Consider the following 16,950-nt stretch of genomic DNA (forward strand, 5'->3'; position numbering starts at 1 on the left):
CGACTCCCGTTGACCCGTTTGTTGATTGTTTGAAACATGATCCGGATATTGGGATATTACGTGCAAAAGATGTCTCATCTTCCCCACCCCTATTCTACATTTGTTAGATTAATATTTTTCACAAATGGTATACATAAGTCTATATAAGTTATACATGCTTTATTATGTTATTTGTTTATTACACAGCCGCTTGGGTAAATAGTTTCTGAGTGATAACTATGCCGGTAAAATTAACACGGTACAATTGCCTTGGCAACTTTTTCATCATTTTGGTAAAATAATACCAACGAATTCGCCAATCGATGTTTCAATAACTTTTTCTTAAGAACCAAAGAACGACTATAACAAGTATTAAAAACACAGGAGTCGAGCAACCAAAAACGCAGCTCTGCAATAATGTAAACATAGTAATAGGATGGAACTTTAGGAGTTGCCTTGATAGCTTCCTATTCCTGCAAATTACCGAAAACATATCCGCAAAGAGTGTCTTAGTAGCATTTTAATTGGCTGCTGTGTGGTACTGCGCAGTATGCGTATTATGTACGGTGTATATCAGTAGCATGACATATAGTTATTTGGTTACTTTTCTGAAAGTTTGACTTCCTGTACTTGCAGGTTTTTGGGACGCGCAACTTGCACATATAATGCGCTTAAACTAAGCAAAGAAAAATCACTAAATTTAAGGAATAAAAAGGACGCTGTAATACCGGTAAGTGCCAGTAATTAATAATAGGGCTGTTACGAATGTGTAAAAAAGTATCTCCTTCGCCTGGTTGTTGTGTTTTATAACATTTATGAACAAACAAAATGCACCAAGGATATCTGCACACCTTTATTGCTTTTAAATGTGTAAAACTCTTAAGTTGATTATGCTTAAATGACATTATTTAACCACTGTCGTCTTTATTCCTTAAATTAATGATTATAACTTATTTATCCTCGTGTGGCGGGAAACAACAGCCTGGTGTTTTGTCTCACACCCTCGTTTCCGCCTATCATTTTTGACGTATGTAATGTATTTTTTTGGACGCAACATCGAGCCTCGAGCCGAAAAACTCTGGGCTACAGTTATGCGCGCCAACCACAATGTATAGTACAAAGATATAAATGTAATTCACGTTAATAGGGCTGCAGTATAGTAGTTGGTATGCCGGAAGAAAAACCCGACGAAGGAGAGAAGAAGGACACCAAAAGAAGGGGAAGCACATTCGGTTGGTAACCTGTAACACTTAATGTGCACACCATACTGTCTCTGGTGATCGGTCAGGTGATCGGTCAGAGCAGTATAAAGTTAGGATAACTACAATAGACAACTTAGGCTTAAATAGAGACGTTCTGCGCCTAGGCGGCTGCAAAAAAATAATATTGGGAATGCCCCGCGAGGGGAATTTCCCTTCTATGAAATAATGTAAACTCGTCCCACAAACGTTTGATAAAATGTTAGAAATATACTAAAGGCTATCATCTTAATCAGTAAATCGACTTTGTAGTTGCTCTATAATGGTCAGTGCTTCAGCTCAGTCACCTTATATTCTTTTTGTTTAATTCACTGTAATAAAGAATCTTTGCGTTGGGCAAGGTAGTAAAAGTTAAAAGAAGCTATGGCAACACAATACGATGAAAAAGTCTTTTTTTATAAGAAAACAAACCTTAACAATTGCACATGATCATGTAGTTTATAATTGTTTTAAACTCAGGGTTGTTTGGGAAGAACAAGGAGGAGGGAGCAGGAGATGACGGTGATGGTGATGGTGAAAATGTTGATGAGGGAGTAGGGGATGAGGTGCTTAGTCAATCTGGTGATGCTCCAGCATCCACATCAGGGGGTGTGAAGAGGTGGGTGTTGGTTTAAAGGTTATAGGGAAATTAGAAGGAATATAAAGCATATAACTCTATTTGGGAAACAGCTTGGTTTGCATCTGGCTTTGCGTACTTTACATTTCTCCTAACTATTTAGTCCAATTCAATGTAATAATTGGGGTTTATTTCCTTGAACTTAAGTTTAAAAATTCCCTAGGACGGACCGATCTTCATTATCCCAGAAAGTTGAAGATTTTCAAATCCGTTTAAAAGTAATTTGTGGTCGACAACTCACTGGTTCCAACATTAAACCTGTAGTTAAAGTTAAAGTAGGCAAGACACAAGCCAAAATCACAAGAATTCGGAAAGGATCTGCTCCACAATGGAATGAAGTATAATAGTTTATTTAAAACAATTTGGTATTTTTCATGTGCTAAACGTGTACTCTGTTGTATGTTTGGTGTTTTTTTAATATGGTCAATGCTATCTGTTCGATTGGGCATAAATTATCTTTTATTTTTTGCTTGGACTTTTATTTTCAATGTAGGTTATTGAAAACTTAGTATGGAATTTTTTTTAAATATTTAGGTAACTTTTTTTCATTGGTTATTAAACATTATTTAATTACAGATGTTGATGTTTAACTTCAATGAGTCACTAAGGGAGTTGTATGATTATGTTTTCGAGTTTTCGGTGAACAATTCAAGAAGATTACGATCAGATGCTCTGATTGGTTCATTCAAATTTGATGTGGGAAGTATTTATGATCAACCAGGTATGCATTGATGTTACAATACCTATTTCTTTACAAAGACCAGTTTTCAAGCTGACTCAAATGTTGAAATACAAAAACAGTGTGTATTGCTTTACAAAAATAAGTCAGCGTATTTTATTTTTGATTGTATAACACATAGGCAAAAATATTTTGGATGATTGTAAAGCCCTCTGAATGTAATTCAAAACAATAACAGGTCATGCTTTTGTGAGAAAGTGGTTGCTTCTGACTGATCCAGATGATCCTTCAAATTCACCCAAGGGATATCTTAAAATCACAGTCTGTGTATTAGGAGCTGGGGATCAACCACCGGTAAGATTACAAATTATTTGTGTTTTTCATCCAACAAACTGTTTGTTTGACTCAGGATGAAAAATCCGGCAAAGATAATGATGATGATGATGTAGAAGGGTAAGAAGAATATTTTCATAATAAGTAGGATTGCATGGGATGCTGCATCTTAGATAAAATATAATAAATACATATAATTCACTTTAGCATCTAAAAATATCCGTATTTTCTTCACTATTTGTTCCATAATGATACTGCTACCGTTGTAGGCTTATGTGCTCACTGCTCAAACATATTGATCACTTTTCCACCATATAAAAGGAAAAACAATTTTGTGACTCTTAAACGGCAGGAGGTGTAAAAATAGAAAACCTGTGTTATAATCAATGTTGTCTTCCCTCCATTTATTCATTTATTAATACATTACTGATTAATCTTTACAGCAACCTGCTTACACCGGCTGGAGCTTCATTAAGAGCTGCCAATTTCACTCTTAGAATCTATGGAGCTGAAGACCTACCTCAGAGTAAGTTGGAAGTCTATTTTTTACAGCAAAAGGTTTAACAAAATGTTTATTTCAGTGGACAGTGCGACATTAAAAGGAATGAAGCAAAAATTGCTCGGTGGGAACGAAGACTTCACAAAAACCCTAGTGGACCCCTTCTTGACTTTCACGTAAAGAATATTTGTTCATGGCATTTTCTGTTCTGTCTTTTAGTTTAAATTATACCATGATGTTGTTTTCCCAATTAAATATTATGGATCATGAGTTAGCTCAGATTTATAGACTTATGGTTTCAATGTTATTGTATTCACAGATTTGCTGGCAAGAAAAGAAAGACAAAAATCATTAAAGAAACCAATCATCCTGACTGGAACGAAGAGTTAAATATGCCACTTAAGTTTCCTTCTATGTGTGATTCTATCAAACTTACAATTAAAGATTGGTAAGTACTTGCAAATCCACCCTTCATATTATCATTATGAAGACAAAAATTATGGCAGCATACATTGAATCTGCTTCCTAAGTGTGACAATGATTAGAGATTAAAATTTTATGAGAAAGGACATAAAACAAGTACAACCAGTTCCGAGTTATGATCAAACTGTTTGTAACCAAGGTTTTTAAGTGTTCAGTACACTACAAAAACTTTTTTAAAACTTTAATGGTTTTAACTTACAGGGATCGCGTTGGGTGTGATGATCCTATAGGAACAGTGATCATTCCTCTTTCTAGAATATCGTCCACAGGAGAAGAAGCAAATGGAGCAGGTACGCAACATCTGCATGTGTGTTTGAAACTTGCACGTGTTTCAACAGAAAAATCCTATTTTATTTGGTTGCTTATGTTTAAGTGTCTTTCATTTTATATTTAATTTCTTTTAATTTCATGAAATCTTTTGTTTTCATTTTTGTTTCGGTGTTTGAATGCAAAGAGGTGGACGAGGATGACTTTGAAGATTCTGGAGGTTGGTGACATTGGTTGCACTCTGCTTCTTGCTACCAAGTTTATTGCTTGGCATGGTTATTTTATTTTGGATTCATATTATTTAATCCTGTTACATAAAGGGTGTTCTGTTTCAAACACCTTGGTAAAGAGGGCCAATGTGTTGGATCATTTAAAAATCTTGCACACATATGTCCATACTGTTGGTAGCCTCTCATACCCATATCCTCTGTTCTAAAGGCAAGAGCTGTTTCCACTGTGCCATAGCAAATCTAACAATACTTAGTTCAAGGTGCTGGTGGGCAAATCATTTAGAAATTTTTGATTGTATTTAATAATTTAACTAATTTTTCAATTGCTAGGTTTTCCTCCCACGTTTGGGCCCTCGTTTGTCAATTTTTATGGTTCACCAAGAGAGTTTTCGGAAATCAGGGATTCTTTGGAAGATTTGAACATAGGAAAGGCAAGTGGATTTAATAATGTAACCACCTGTGCCTAGTAAATACAGTATATAAAAACCGAACTTTGTGGTGCAGCTTTGACAAAATAAGTTATTTTGTCTGACTTAGTTTAAATGTTGCAATAAAGACCATATAAATATGAAGTCACATGTATTTTTATTTCTGTGCTTCAGGGAGAAGGTTGTGCATACAGGGGAAGGGCAATGGTGGAGCTGGTAACAACAATGGATGAAGAAGGTGTGGAACCCCCACCACCCACACAACCAATAGCAGATGAACAAGTAGCTATTGTGCAGGTAAGGAAACTTTATCCTTTGACATATTAATGTGGATTAGCAAATCTGACTTAAATTTGCAAATTCCCAAATTTTAGGCACTTTTAGACCATATGAAGCTTCATTTTATGTCCTATTTTAATTAGTATAAGTTTTAAATGTACTTAATGTGTTCCATGTGTATCACTGACAGAATAACCATAAAATGTGCAATCAAATTTCCTTTTTTCCTTTAGAAATACATGAGACGACGGCGGTACCGGTTAGTGGTTGGGTTCGAAAGTGCAAGTATGATAAGAAAACCAATGGAAAGAGTAGAATTTGAAGTTTCAATGGGAAATTATGGAAATAAATTTGATTCAGATGTTGGTGCTTCTTCTTCCACAACTGAGCCCGGCAATGCTGTGTTTGATGGTTTGTATATTTCTGTTTGTTTAATAATATAAGCCAAAGTTGTTAAACTATTTTATAATCCTTTTCTGTGCTATTTAAGAGACTCCAACAAAATCATGATGGTTTTTCATACAGTATATTTTGCCACTATATAGGTGTACAGTACCATTACATGGCTTGGACATCTAAGAAACCAATCTTGATGGTGACTTCTCAGTGGGAGGATATCAGCTTCCGCCTTTATGCAATGAACCTTATCTTAAGAACTTGCGATCGCATGGTAGACCTTTTATACCTAATACAGTTGTTTTTTTGTAAAATACTTTTAGTGATTGGTATATTTTTGTTAGGAAACCCAAATAAACAGACTTAAACTGCTGATCAAACAAGATGCTGATGAAATTGAAATCGCTTCTGAGATTGTTTCTATTCTTGATATGCTAATAATGGAAACTTCGTAAGTTTAGTTTATTTTTACTCTGTTTAAAACGTGCAAGCTGCTTTTACAGGTATGAACAGGTTTGGTCACATCGTATTTAAGTATGGTAAACAATAAATACCAGCGGGGCAAAATAATACAAACTGCCTACTAATGTTAAGAAAAACTTTTTCTGGTTTGAATGCTTTAGTTTGGTATATACTTTGTAGCAAAAAGTTGCCTGATCCACGTGGACGTACTGCTTCAAATCAACTAGATCGAAGAATACATCGTCAGCGTGTTCAGACTTTTATAACAATCTGTCAAGAGGCGAAACATCTTCGTCAGAATTGTACCGATGCACAGGAAGCTATTGCAGCAATTAATGATTTCTTGGAGAGACTGAATCTTGTGTCCTATGAGGTATAAATGTCTGCAACAAAAACTACCCAAACACTGTTGTTTTTCTTTGTTTAACAATAAGATACTTTTTCCAGCCTCAAAACAGCTTTCCAGATGTTGTAATTTGGATGATAAGTGACAATGAAAGAGTTGCCTATGCAAGGTAATAGTTTTCTTTTGCTCAGAAAGAGTAACTACACAAATCAATAAATAATATACACCTATTTTATGCAGGATACCTGCATATGAAATATTATACGCATCTGAAAAGCCCGAATTTTGTGGACGTTACTGTTCTAAGCCGCACACTATCACATTAAAGGTTTGTAAATGACAAATTATGCCAGGTTATGTCAAAACCAAATATATGTAGATACCATCTTACTCTCACTTTTTTGAGATATCTGTTTTCTCATGTTTGTGTCATGCTATGCGCTATTAAGCACTTCATAGCTAATGATTCACAGTCACCCTTTTTTGTTCCCAGTATCCAACAGCAAATGTAAAGAGTAAGAAGCACTACAAAGTTCCGGGCCAGTTGCGTATCATAGCTTGGCTGGGAAGGGCAGCTGACCAGGAAAACTTTGAATTTCACTCCAGAGGACAAATTTCAGTTTATGCAGACACGGTAATGTAACTTCACACTGTTTGAGTTTCTGTAATTTCTAACCTACTACTATAATTTCAGTTTGAAACAGAGACCAAGATACCTGTAAGAGGCTGGGGTCCAGATGGGTACACAGACATTACAGGAGATGTGAGTGCTTTAAAATTTACGAACGGATTGTAATAGCAACATTATTTAACCAATAAGCTGCATCACTGAAAGCCTGCATCATAATGTTCTACTAATATGAACTTTGTTAGTGTATTCCAAGAGTCAAATATAAGTTAGAGTTGTATCACTGTTAAGTATTATACTGTAGATCCCTCTGGAGAAGTCAGCATTCAGTTGTCCGCCTGGGTGGGAATGGGATGGAGACTGGAAGATAAATTCTGAACTTGCTTTACTTTATGACACCTCTCAAGGACATATGCATGTGCTAGAGGTAGTGTTACAATGCTAACATATTCGTTGCAATATTTACAATAATCCTAGTGTCATACCAAGTCTTGTATTATCTATTTTGAAACATTTATATACACATGTCTAATAACATTTACTAATCTTTCGTTTTAGGATGCATTCGAGTTTCAGTATCGCTTTCCTGCAGGAGCCTGGGAACCAGAAAAAATGACAAATGGTAAAAATGAGGATATACCTCAGTTGTCTTCCATTACAGTTCCTGAAGGTTGGGAGTGGGAGAGTGAATGGACTGTGGACACCAACAGAGCATGTGATGAAGATGGTATGTTGGATCTAACCTTTATGGGCTTAGAATCCTATTATGCAGTATTTCAACTTTTGTGTTTATAGTAAAAAATGTATCTAGTTGTTATTTAACCATTACAAGGGTGGGAGTATTCTGCCCCTGATGATGACACTGCTGGAGAAATCGCTTGGGGGACAATAGAAAAGACATATCATACATCCAGAAGAAGAAGATTAGTTCGTAATAGAGTTTGCATCGACCAAAAAGTATTTAAAAAAGCAGAGGTAGGTTGTGAGCTTATTTGGAATAGCTAGGTAGTTATAAAAAAATATATTAGCAGAATACAGGACCCTAACAGTGTTTATAAATTAAATAAATAACCTAATCGATTTAGAAAACTGAGGAGTTATTGGGAGAGGGTTGGGAGTATGCAACAACTATGTCAAGTCAATTCCACATCATGCCAAAGATGTTGGATCTTGTAAGGAGAAGAAGATGGGTCAGAAAGATGATCACCTCAGATATTAGAGGATCTGCAGCAATATTTAATCTGGATGTTTCAATAGTGGTAAGTTTTGAAATGTAGATGTTGTGTGGAAAAGGCAATAGCTATTTATATTTGAATTAGAGTACGCCGTATACTAGTGAATAGAATGCCATGATTTAGGGGCAACAAAACAAGGTTAATAGTGTATACTTGTTTTTAGAGAGTTGACACTTCCAAATTAGGAAAAGAACCAATTACCCCTGCACAAGCTCCTCCAAGTCCAACAGGGTTAGAACCTTCAGGTTCACCAACTGAAACAGATGCTACTTCAGTACAAGATGATGATGGTTTGGGTTTTTAACATATTTTTGTTTGATTTCAGTTTCTTAATTTAAAACAATGTATCACCAGTTACAAAACTTATTTACAAAAACTTGCAGAGACGGTTGATGGAAAATCTGAAGCTGGAGGCAGCCAAGAAGCAGATGGAGAGGGGAAAACAGAGGGTGAAGGGGAGAAAACACCAGAAAAGTTAAAGAAAAAGAAGTCCAAAAAGAAGAAAATAACTTTTGATCTCTCCCTTAAGTCAGGTGAAAAAACATTAATTGGTTGTTTGTTTTTTTTATTTTATGACCTTTATGTCACTATTAGATCCTGAAAAGAAAAAGTCAAAGAAAAAGATACCAAAAATGCCATCTCCGAAAATCTATATTGTATATGAAGATTTATCTAAGCTGCATCTGCGAGCGTACATATACCAAGGAAGAGATTTACTTCCCATGGACCAGGATAGCTTTTCAGGTAAATCTACCTTTACCTGATAGATTCTAGGAAAACGATATTACACATTTTCTGTAATACAGATCCTGTGGCCATGGTGTCTTTTTTAAACCAGACGCGACGAACTGAGGTTTACAAACACAGTCTGAATCCAATCTGGGATCAGACGTTGATGGTTGACATTATGTTTTATGGTGATCTAGAGCACCTACAAAGAAACTGTCCAGATGTTGCAGTAGAGGTGTTTGATAGAGATGATGTGGTAAGTAGTAGACTGAGAATAAAATAAAAAGAGTTAATACTAAACTATATAATTTAAACATTAACTATATAATTTAAACATTAACAGTACAACTTTTTTTGTTTATCCAACTAACGTCAAAACCTTTAACAAAACCTAACAAAACCAAAACTGCTTACCCAACTAAACCCCCAAAAAATTGTTTTTCCTAACTTTTTAACTAACTATTCTTCCAGAAGGAAAAAAATAAACCAAGTTATGACAGAGATGAAATGCTTAATAGTTTCATTATGGTCTAACACTTCACCCCATTTGTTTACTTGTTTAGATAGTTCGCAGTTTATTTGCACCATCAACAACATCTTCAAAGTTAAAAACTGATAGAACAAAACGTCCAGTTAATGTAAAACAAGCGTGAAATGTTACTTTTGCTACTAGATGTGTTTATTTTCTTTTAAAATTTTATCCTGATTTTGTTTTAGTTTATTTGTAGTATGAATGATTTTCTTTAAGTTTATAAAAAAACCTGTCTTTGTGTTATGAAATACGGATTGTTTGATATATTGTACTTTTTTATTCAATATTTTGGTATTTTATAAAACTGCATCATGTTTTGGAGTTTTTATTGAAATTTATTTTATTTAAAAAAAGCATTTAGAGTGTTTAGAGTGTTCCAACCTTGCCTGAGTTATAAATCGGTTTCCCCCAGGGTTCACTGGAGTTTATGGGTAGAACTTCTGGCAAGCCGTTATTAAAATTTGATCCAGAAGAAGATCAGATTCCTAAGCTGCAATGGTATTCTGTTAAAAAGGCAAATCAAGCTGGAGGAAGTGTCCTGGCAGCATTTGAACTAATTCTTGTAAGTAAAATCGGTAGATGTGTAAGTTAATTGGTATACATAGGCTTGGAAGGAGTTCTGTCCTATGTTTAGTGCTAAACTATTCAGTAACATCGTATTTGGCAGAAACATGATCAAAGAAAAATGCCATTGCCACCACCATGTAAAACAGATGTGCAAGTTCCTATGGTGCCGTTTGGTATTCGACCAGTACTACAGAGAACTGCTTTGGAGTTTTTAATATGGGGAGTTAGAAAAATGGAATCATTCAATTTGTTATCAGTGGATAGCCCAAGTGTTTTAATTCAAGTATGTATATTACTCAACACTCAGCATTGGTGAAATAATAATTTGAACATTTGTACCAAAATTAATGGGAGTTTTTTGGTAATGTTGTTTCTAGATTGGAGAGGTGGAAATAAGGACAAAAATCATAAAAAGTTTAAAGAAAAATCCCAACTTTTCTGATCCTATCTATTACATAGAAGCAGTAAGTGTTTGTAATATCATTCAGTTCACATTCATTCTCATGGGTCGAAATTTTTATTTAGAATCTTCCAGTTGATGACCTTTATTTCCCACCTATTGTGATAAGAGTAAAAGATAACAGAAAGTTTGGAAGGAGACCAACTGTAGGACAACACATTATCACAAACAGCCTTAACTATCGGATTAAACCTGGAGCTGAGGAACCACCTCCAGATGAAGGATATGGTAAGGTTATAATAAACTTGATGACCCAAAGACTGGTTTAGAATAGGATACCGTTTACCGTTAACACACGTCTGTATTAATACAGAGGAGACAGATGCTGCTACTTCTGACATTGCAATTGAGATTGATCCACCAAGTCCAGGAGGATTCCAACTGGTAAGTATACGCATTATAAACATTTAAAAACTCATTTACCAGCACCAAACTGTACTAAATTTAAAATTTAAAGTAAAGTTTGTCGAACAAAGCACTTATTAATGCTGATTTTAAACATAGGATTTCCTATCTGACTTAACTGGGTCTAAGCCAAAGAAAGCAGTGGTTAGTAAATAGAAAATTTAATTTGCTGTAGTTCTGTTTTTAAGATGATTAAATGCAGTGAAATTAGTAATTGACCATGCTAACCTTTATAACATGCATGTAAATTAACGCAACTGAAAGTAGTCAAAAATCATCATTTCATTCTTCATAATACACCTATATTGATCAGTCACCTTCTTTTTCATACTTATCACTAACTAGCATGTAAAGAAAGGTGAAAACACTAATAAGATTCAGATCATTTTTCTGTTGATTTGAAAATGCATGCGCTTTATATCATATCATTGTCACCACTGAAGATCGTGCCTGGGATCACCGGTTCTGGGGGCAGCTCAAAGACAAGTGACACAGAGGGTAGGAGCATACAATTGGATATCATTCAAGAAGAGGAAGAGAGACAACCACTGTTGTTATTTCATGAGCACACTAAGGTCCGATACACAAGTGGAGATGACTCTGTACAGATCATCGTTGACTCTGATGAGGAGTCAACGAGTGAGTTTTCTGAAACTTTAAGTAGCGAAAGTGAAGAAGGGCCAGGAGATAAAGTGAAGTCATTTGCCCTCTCACTCCGCACTCTCAGGGATGTAATTATTTCAAAGTTCAGAAAACGCCAGGATGAAAAGGTGGGAGTAATGAGGCAGATGTGACATGGGGGTGCTGTGAATGTTACTTTGAAGGATTTCTGCAAGAGGATGAACCTGGTTCAATGGATTGCTGGCTGCATGGATCATATTTTTAATAGCATGTGCTTGCTTGCCACATTTGGTTTTGCCATTCCTAATTTATAATTTGCACAGCATGCTTGAGTCTGTCTCAAAGCAAATGTGGTGATAATCTCTTTCTGTGATGATAGAAAATACGAGAGGATGAAATTGATTGGTGGTCTAAGTATTATGCTTCTATTGGGGAAACAGGAATGTATGGGAACTATGAAGAGAGTGGATTGGATTTGATCAAGGTATCAGAATATGTGAACAAACCTTTAATAGTGGAATCATTATTGATGTTGAAAATTTTATAAGCTTGGGATTATATGCTTTGGTTCTCTAGTTTATATTTAAACAGCGATACATTTATATTTATTACAGGTTTATAAGAACGAACTTGAAAAACAAGAAAACTTTAATCACTTCAGCGATTTCATCCAAACTTTCCGTTTGTTCCGAGGAAAGGTGGAAGATGAAGACGAGGAACCCGAGTTTGCTGGAGAGTTTAAAGTAAACATAGAAATATAAACCAATTCCAAACCTGACTTTGTTCGTTTGGAATAGCAGCCAATCTAACCAATATTTATGTTTTAGCAATTACTAAACAAAACTTTATACAAAGTGTTTGTTTAGCAATGTTAAAGCTGCAACAAATGTATCTGTAACACAGGGAACCTTCAGAATCTACACTGTACCAGAGGACACAAAAGAAGTACGACCTCCAAGATTTTTCCAGAACATTCCACCAACAGATGCTGTGGTAAGTGTCTTTTATCGCTTGCATTTTACGAATACTTTTTGCCTTTCGGTATTTATTATCTTGAGTTTCTAGTTCTTTAGGTTAAAAAAAAACGCCTAAAGTTACTATGTGTCTGCTATTTTACATTCATGTTGTAAGGCTCGCTCACTGAAACCTTCTTCTTTTTGTATGATAAGGAAGTAAAAGTGAGGATCTATGTTGTGCGTGCTTCTGAACTAGCACCACAGGATTCTAATGGTCTTGCAGACCCTTATCTGAAGATCAAAGTGGGTAAGAAACGGATTTTAGACAGAGAGAACTACATACCAAACACTCTGGATCCAACTTTCGGAAGGTGCCAAACACGAACTACAATTTTTATAATTTGTGTTTTGACTTATGCTTTTATTAAGGATGTTTGAGCTTGACCTGAAGCTGCCAATGGAAAAAGATCTTTATGTTGAAGTGTTTGACTGGGATCTCATTGGAACTGATGACAAAATTGGAGAAACTATTATTGATCTTGAGAATCGATATCTTAGCAAGTTCAAGGCCTGGTGCGCTTTGCCTGAGACCTATTGTATGTAAGTTAAATGTTACTGTAGTTCTTGTTCCTGTGAATATAGAATGCTGCAATAAAATTTCGATTTGAAATATTGTACTTGCGGTTACAGATCTGGTCCATGTCCATGGAGAGACCAAATGAAACCGAAAGAGTGGCTTGAGCAAAAGTGCAGAGAACAAAAGTGGGACGAGCCAGTGTGGAACAGCAACACATGTGTAATGGTGGCGGGGAAGACATATAAACTGGATGATTATGAGAAGGACATGGTAAATTGGTCAACTGCTACATTAAACAATATCATACTGAATATTTTTCTTTAAGAAACCCTGTGAACACTTGGGGCCAGCAGATGAGAGACTTGCCTTACATATTCTCCGTACGTTCCCTCATGTACCAGAACATGTTGAAACAAGACCTCTATTCTATGATGTTTTACCAAACATTGAACAGGTAGTTGAATATGAAAGCAAAAATATAACGATAAAAAAATTACAACCAGTTGTAGGGTAATTTCAGTTTTGGATGTCATTGCATATTTTATGTAACACCATACAACACCCACAATGTACAAGTTTAAAGTACTTTAATTTTGTCCAAAGGGTCGTTTGCAAATGTGGGTTGACATGTTTCCGAAAGAATTCGGCGATCCTGGACTGCCTTACAACATTGAGCCGAGAAAACCTTCAAAGTAGGATTGGAATTTTCTTGAAAAACACACTTCCATAAAATATATTTAAATATCCCTTTGACAGATACTTTCTGCGTATGGTGGTTTGGAATTGCAGTGAGATTCCTATGATGGATGTGTCAATGCTGGGAGACCAGATGTCTGATATTTATTTTAAAGGGTGGCTAAGTGGACTGGAACATAAGCGACAAAAAACGGATGTACATTACAGGCAAGGCCATTATTTTTTAAACAATAGTACAAATAATACTTTATTTAAGTCTATTGGTTAGTACACCATAAAAACACTGTGGACAATGTGAAATGGTAGGAAAACATTAAAAAATAATATAATGACACACTACTGTTATTGTCCTTTGCAATGGTGCATGGATTGATTGTATCTGCATTTTTATCATTTGAAGCTGTGTTTCTACTACTTTTGGTAAGGTTTTTACACTGTTTTTTTATGTCACGCCTAGGTCTTTAGATGGCACTGGCAACTTTAACTGGCGGTTTGTCTTCCCATTTGATTACTTACCACAAGAGAGAATGGTCCATGTTGCAAAGAAGGAACACTTGTGGAGCTTGGATAAGACTGTTACTAAGTTCCCACCTGTTTTAAACATTCAAGTGTGGGATAATGATTTGATCGGAGCCAACGAATACATCAGTAAGTATTCGATAAAAAAGAGATTTTAGTGTTAGGTAAACATAATATTTATCAGGTGAAATTGTCCTTCCAATTACCAACATGCCCAAGTGCTGCAAGTTCCAGAGATTCTGTACACTGGAGAATGTACCAGATATGCAGGGGAACTGTAAGAACGAAATGCTCAATCTGTTTGATCAGAAAATGGCCTTAAAGGGATGGTGGCCACTGTACAGGGTGGTTGATGGGGTCAGAGAGCAAGCAGTAAGTTTTATTTTAACAGTAACAAGAAATATGTAATGGAAAGATGCGTGAGTAAGTAACAAAAACATGACAATGCATTAACAGCAGAACAGCTAGTTTACGATGACATACTGTGGCAAAATTTTAGCAATAAAGGGATCTCATGAACTTTGAAAAATGGAGCTTCACTTAAAAATATCTTCATGGCTGCACTTGTTTAATATGTGCAACATCCTGTTTTCAGGGAAAACTTGAAATGTCTGTTGAAATCTTATCAGCAGAGGAAGAAGAGGCGAAACCAGCAGGCCAGGGAAGAGATGAACCAAATATGAATCCAAAACTAGAGAAACCAAAGTAAACATACTTGTTGTTTTTAGGAAGTTGTTTCATTTTTCTTGGTGTTAAAAACATTTCATTACTTTAACTGTACATTTCAGTCGACCTGCCACCAGTTTTGCATGGTTCAGTTCACCATTCAAGTCGCTGCGTTACATCATATGGAGAAAGTATAAGTGGGTCATCCTTGGTGTACTCGGAGTGCTTTTATTAGTAGCATTCATTGTCCTCTTTTTCTACTCATTCCCGGTAAGTCTTATGTTTCGCTTACAGCAGTTTTTAACTAGAAAGGGCTGGAAAACTTTGCAATTGGGAACCAAAGTTTAAAATAGTTTTTATAAAGTGTTTTTCTCTTCTGTAAATTACACTATGTTTATTTTCGGTTTATGCCAAATTGGGTGCAACCATAACACATAGTTTTAAAGAAAACAAACATAGTTAAAAGCATGTAATAACCACTTGTTCAAACGCTTGGCAATTGGAACAGTTGATATCATTATATAAATGCTTAATTATTTGCCTGAAATGCCTACTTAACTATTTGTTTCAATACAAAAGGGTGCCATAACAAAGAAAATAGTGTAATGTGAGGTGAGTTGCTGAACATCTAACAAGCAATTGTTTCAAGCATGACTGACCCATTGCATGTTATGTTATGTTCATGTTTTAATATTGCTTTATATAAAGCAACAAACAATCAATTGAATGAATCACCTTCATTTCATATATGTTACCCATAAGATTTGTATCAATGCCTCATCTAAAACTACACACCAAATATATTAATTGGTTAACAAACCTACAATATACATTATCTAAGTTTTACTATTTTAATAACAATAGATGTGACATACTCATATCTGTTGTATAATACTCAATATGCTGAGTAGCCTGACAGTAACCATTTATGTTAATTTTATAATACAAAGGGTGCGGTAGTCAAAGCAATCGTTTAGCAAACCATTGGTAAGATGTGTTTAGGTGCAGGAGTGTATTGACTATTGACGTTTGGTGATTGTTTGTTTTCATATATTTATTTTCTTTTCTGTGTGTTATGTTACCTTATTAATTTAATTATAATTTAATTTTAATTTGACTTTTGTGTGTGGGTAGGTGTTCCTTTATTTGTGAAAATATTTGCCTTGTTCATATTTATGCATGTAGTGTTCAGGAAACGCTCAACTTCCATAACTCCAACTTGTATTTTAGCAAATCTTCTCTGAAGAGGTGGGTAAACTGTTTTTCCCCGTGCAACAACCAACTGCTTGACAGCACAAACAATGAGGTGGAAATATACACAATATAAGACACAACAACACATGGTGCAAATATGATCTTACAATATTTGTTCCACAATACTTTTACCCATTTTATCGCGCTGTTACCTTCATTGTTTTTTCGGGTCTTTAACTATGGTACTTGTCTGAAGTCCGTTTTTTAAACGCACCAAGTGTAGTATTACGTGAACTGTCGTGAATATTTATACCCAAGGCCATGAAAAAGTTTAACGCCAAGATCTATACGCCAAATCTGAGACAAAATGCAAGGAAATTGTTGCGTAGCACTATATAAACTGTACATGTTTTTACCGTGTTTACCTGTTAACGTTTCATGCGATACGAACTTGCACAAACAATATGTATATTGCTCTCTGTTAAACCACGTAATGATAGCGAATAGTGCTCGAGTATCAAAATATATACGTGCGACGTTCCGTACATAATTGAAACAACAGCTATTTTTTGTAAGAGAATTAAAACAGCAAATACGGCCTATCTAACGGTACCTGTTTGAGATGCTTCGTCACACAGAGCTTCATTGTCTCTTATTGTTGTTTTCGTTATTGGGGTGCACGTTCCATTTGGCACAAAATCTAAAATGAATTAAAAAGGAATTAGTAACCGTGGTATAAATGTGACATGGGGGCAAACTGAATCGTGTGGGCCTTTCTGTTTAAGTTTTAATACAAGGTTTAAACACGTTGTTGATAGCGTTTAAGTGCAGTGAAGTGTCTGTATGCTGTACGATGAAAAGGAATGAAGGGCTGTAGTCAATCGCGTAGTTTAGAAGTTAATTAGGAAG

The 16,950-nt window shown here is 35.4% G+C and overlaps 1 protein-coding gene across 9 annotated transcripts in view; it reads left to right on the forward strand.

The window, feature by feature from the left end:
- LOC100178102 (myoferlin) overlaps positions 1-16,774 on the forward strand; it is a 20,029-nt gene extending 3,255 nt beyond the window's left edge. Inside the window, exons 5-57 of one of the 9 annotated variants that reach the window (XM_026835783.1) lie at positions 1,127-1,211; positions 1,698-1,836; positions 2,018-2,192; positions 2,431-2,575; positions 2,772-2,887; positions 2,943-2,986; positions 3,310-3,392; positions 3,448-3,541; positions 3,685-3,813; positions 4,050-4,138; positions 4,303-4,335; positions 4,676-4,776; positions 4,948-5,070; positions 5,286-5,463; positions 5,598-5,722; positions 5,793-5,899; positions 6,091-6,283; positions 6,358-6,425; positions 6,497-6,584; positions 6,750-6,890; positions 6,951-7,019; positions 7,189-7,311; positions 7,443-7,611; positions 7,717-7,859; positions 7,970-8,143; positions 8,283-8,409; positions 8,503-8,652; positions 8,714-8,863; positions 8,926-9,104; positions 9,412-9,486; positions 9,793-9,942; positions 10,048-10,230; positions 10,325-10,411; positions 10,473-10,635; positions 10,721-10,791; positions 10,912-10,956; positions 11,256-11,582; positions 11,813-11,917; positions 12,048-12,176; positions 12,337-12,426; positions 12,603-12,760; positions 12,819-12,989; positions 13,080-13,236; positions 13,292-13,420; positions 13,570-13,658; positions 13,723-13,869; positions 14,120-14,310; positions 14,366-14,553; positions 14,777-14,886; positions 14,970-15,117; positions 15,427-15,459; positions 15,798-15,834; positions 16,078-16,131. In XM_026835783.1, the coding sequence (XP_026691584.1) occupies positions 1,127-1,211; positions 1,698-1,836; positions 2,018-2,192; positions 2,431-2,575; positions 2,772-2,887; positions 2,943-2,986; positions 3,310-3,392; positions 3,448-3,541; positions 3,685-3,813; positions 4,050-4,138; positions 4,303-4,335; positions 4,676-4,776; positions 4,948-5,070; positions 5,286-5,463; positions 5,598-5,722; positions 5,793-5,899; positions 6,091-6,283; positions 6,358-6,425; positions 6,497-6,584; positions 6,750-6,890; positions 6,951-7,019; positions 7,189-7,311; positions 7,443-7,611; positions 7,717-7,859; positions 7,970-8,143; positions 8,283-8,409; positions 8,503-8,652; positions 8,714-8,863; positions 8,926-9,104; positions 9,412-9,486; positions 9,793-9,942; positions 10,048-10,230; positions 10,325-10,411; positions 10,473-10,635; positions 10,721-10,791; positions 10,912-10,956; positions 11,256-11,582; positions 11,813-11,917; positions 12,048-12,176; positions 12,337-12,426; positions 12,603-12,760; positions 12,819-12,989; positions 13,080-13,236; positions 13,292-13,420; positions 13,570-13,658; positions 13,723-13,869; positions 14,120-14,310; positions 14,366-14,553; positions 14,777-14,886; positions 14,970-15,117; positions 15,427-15,453 (6,480 nt within the window). In that variant the 3' untranslated portion in view covers positions 15,454-15,459; positions 15,798-15,834; positions 16,078-16,131. Of the gene's footprint in view, positions 1-1,126; positions 1,212-1,697; positions 1,837-2,017; positions 2,193-2,430; positions 2,576-2,771; positions 2,888-2,942; positions 2,987-3,309; positions 3,393-3,447; positions 3,542-3,684; positions 3,814-4,049; positions 4,139-4,302; positions 4,336-4,675; positions 4,777-4,947; positions 5,071-5,285; positions 5,464-5,597; positions 5,723-5,792; positions 5,900-6,090; positions 6,284-6,357; positions 6,426-6,496; positions 6,585-6,749; positions 6,891-6,950; positions 7,020-7,188; positions 7,312-7,442; positions 7,612-7,716; positions 7,860-7,969; positions 8,144-8,282; positions 8,410-8,502; positions 8,653-8,713; positions 8,864-8,925; positions 9,105-9,411; positions 9,487-9,792; positions 9,943-10,047; positions 10,231-10,324; positions 10,412-10,472; positions 10,636-10,720; positions 10,792-10,911; positions 10,957-11,255; positions 11,583-11,812; positions 11,918-12,047; positions 12,177-12,336; positions 12,427-12,602; positions 12,761-12,818; positions 12,990-13,079; positions 13,237-13,291; positions 13,421-13,569; positions 13,659-13,722; positions 13,870-14,119; positions 14,311-14,365; positions 14,554-14,776; positions 14,887-14,969; positions 15,118-15,426; positions 15,460-15,797; positions 15,835-16,077 lie in introns of all 9 variants that reach the window. The other 8 variants (XM_026835782.1, XM_026835785.1, XM_026835781.1 and 5 more) reach the window with 8 other exon arrangements.
- Positions 16,775-16,950: the final 176 nt, after the last annotated feature.

This window comes from Ciona intestinalis, chromosome 9 (genome assembly GCF_000224145.3).
Source record: "Ciona intestinalis chromosome 9, KH, whole genome shotgun sequence".
Classification (NCBI taxonomy): Eukaryota; Metazoa; Chordata; class Ascidiacea; order Phlebobranchia; family Cionidae; genus Ciona; species Ciona intestinalis.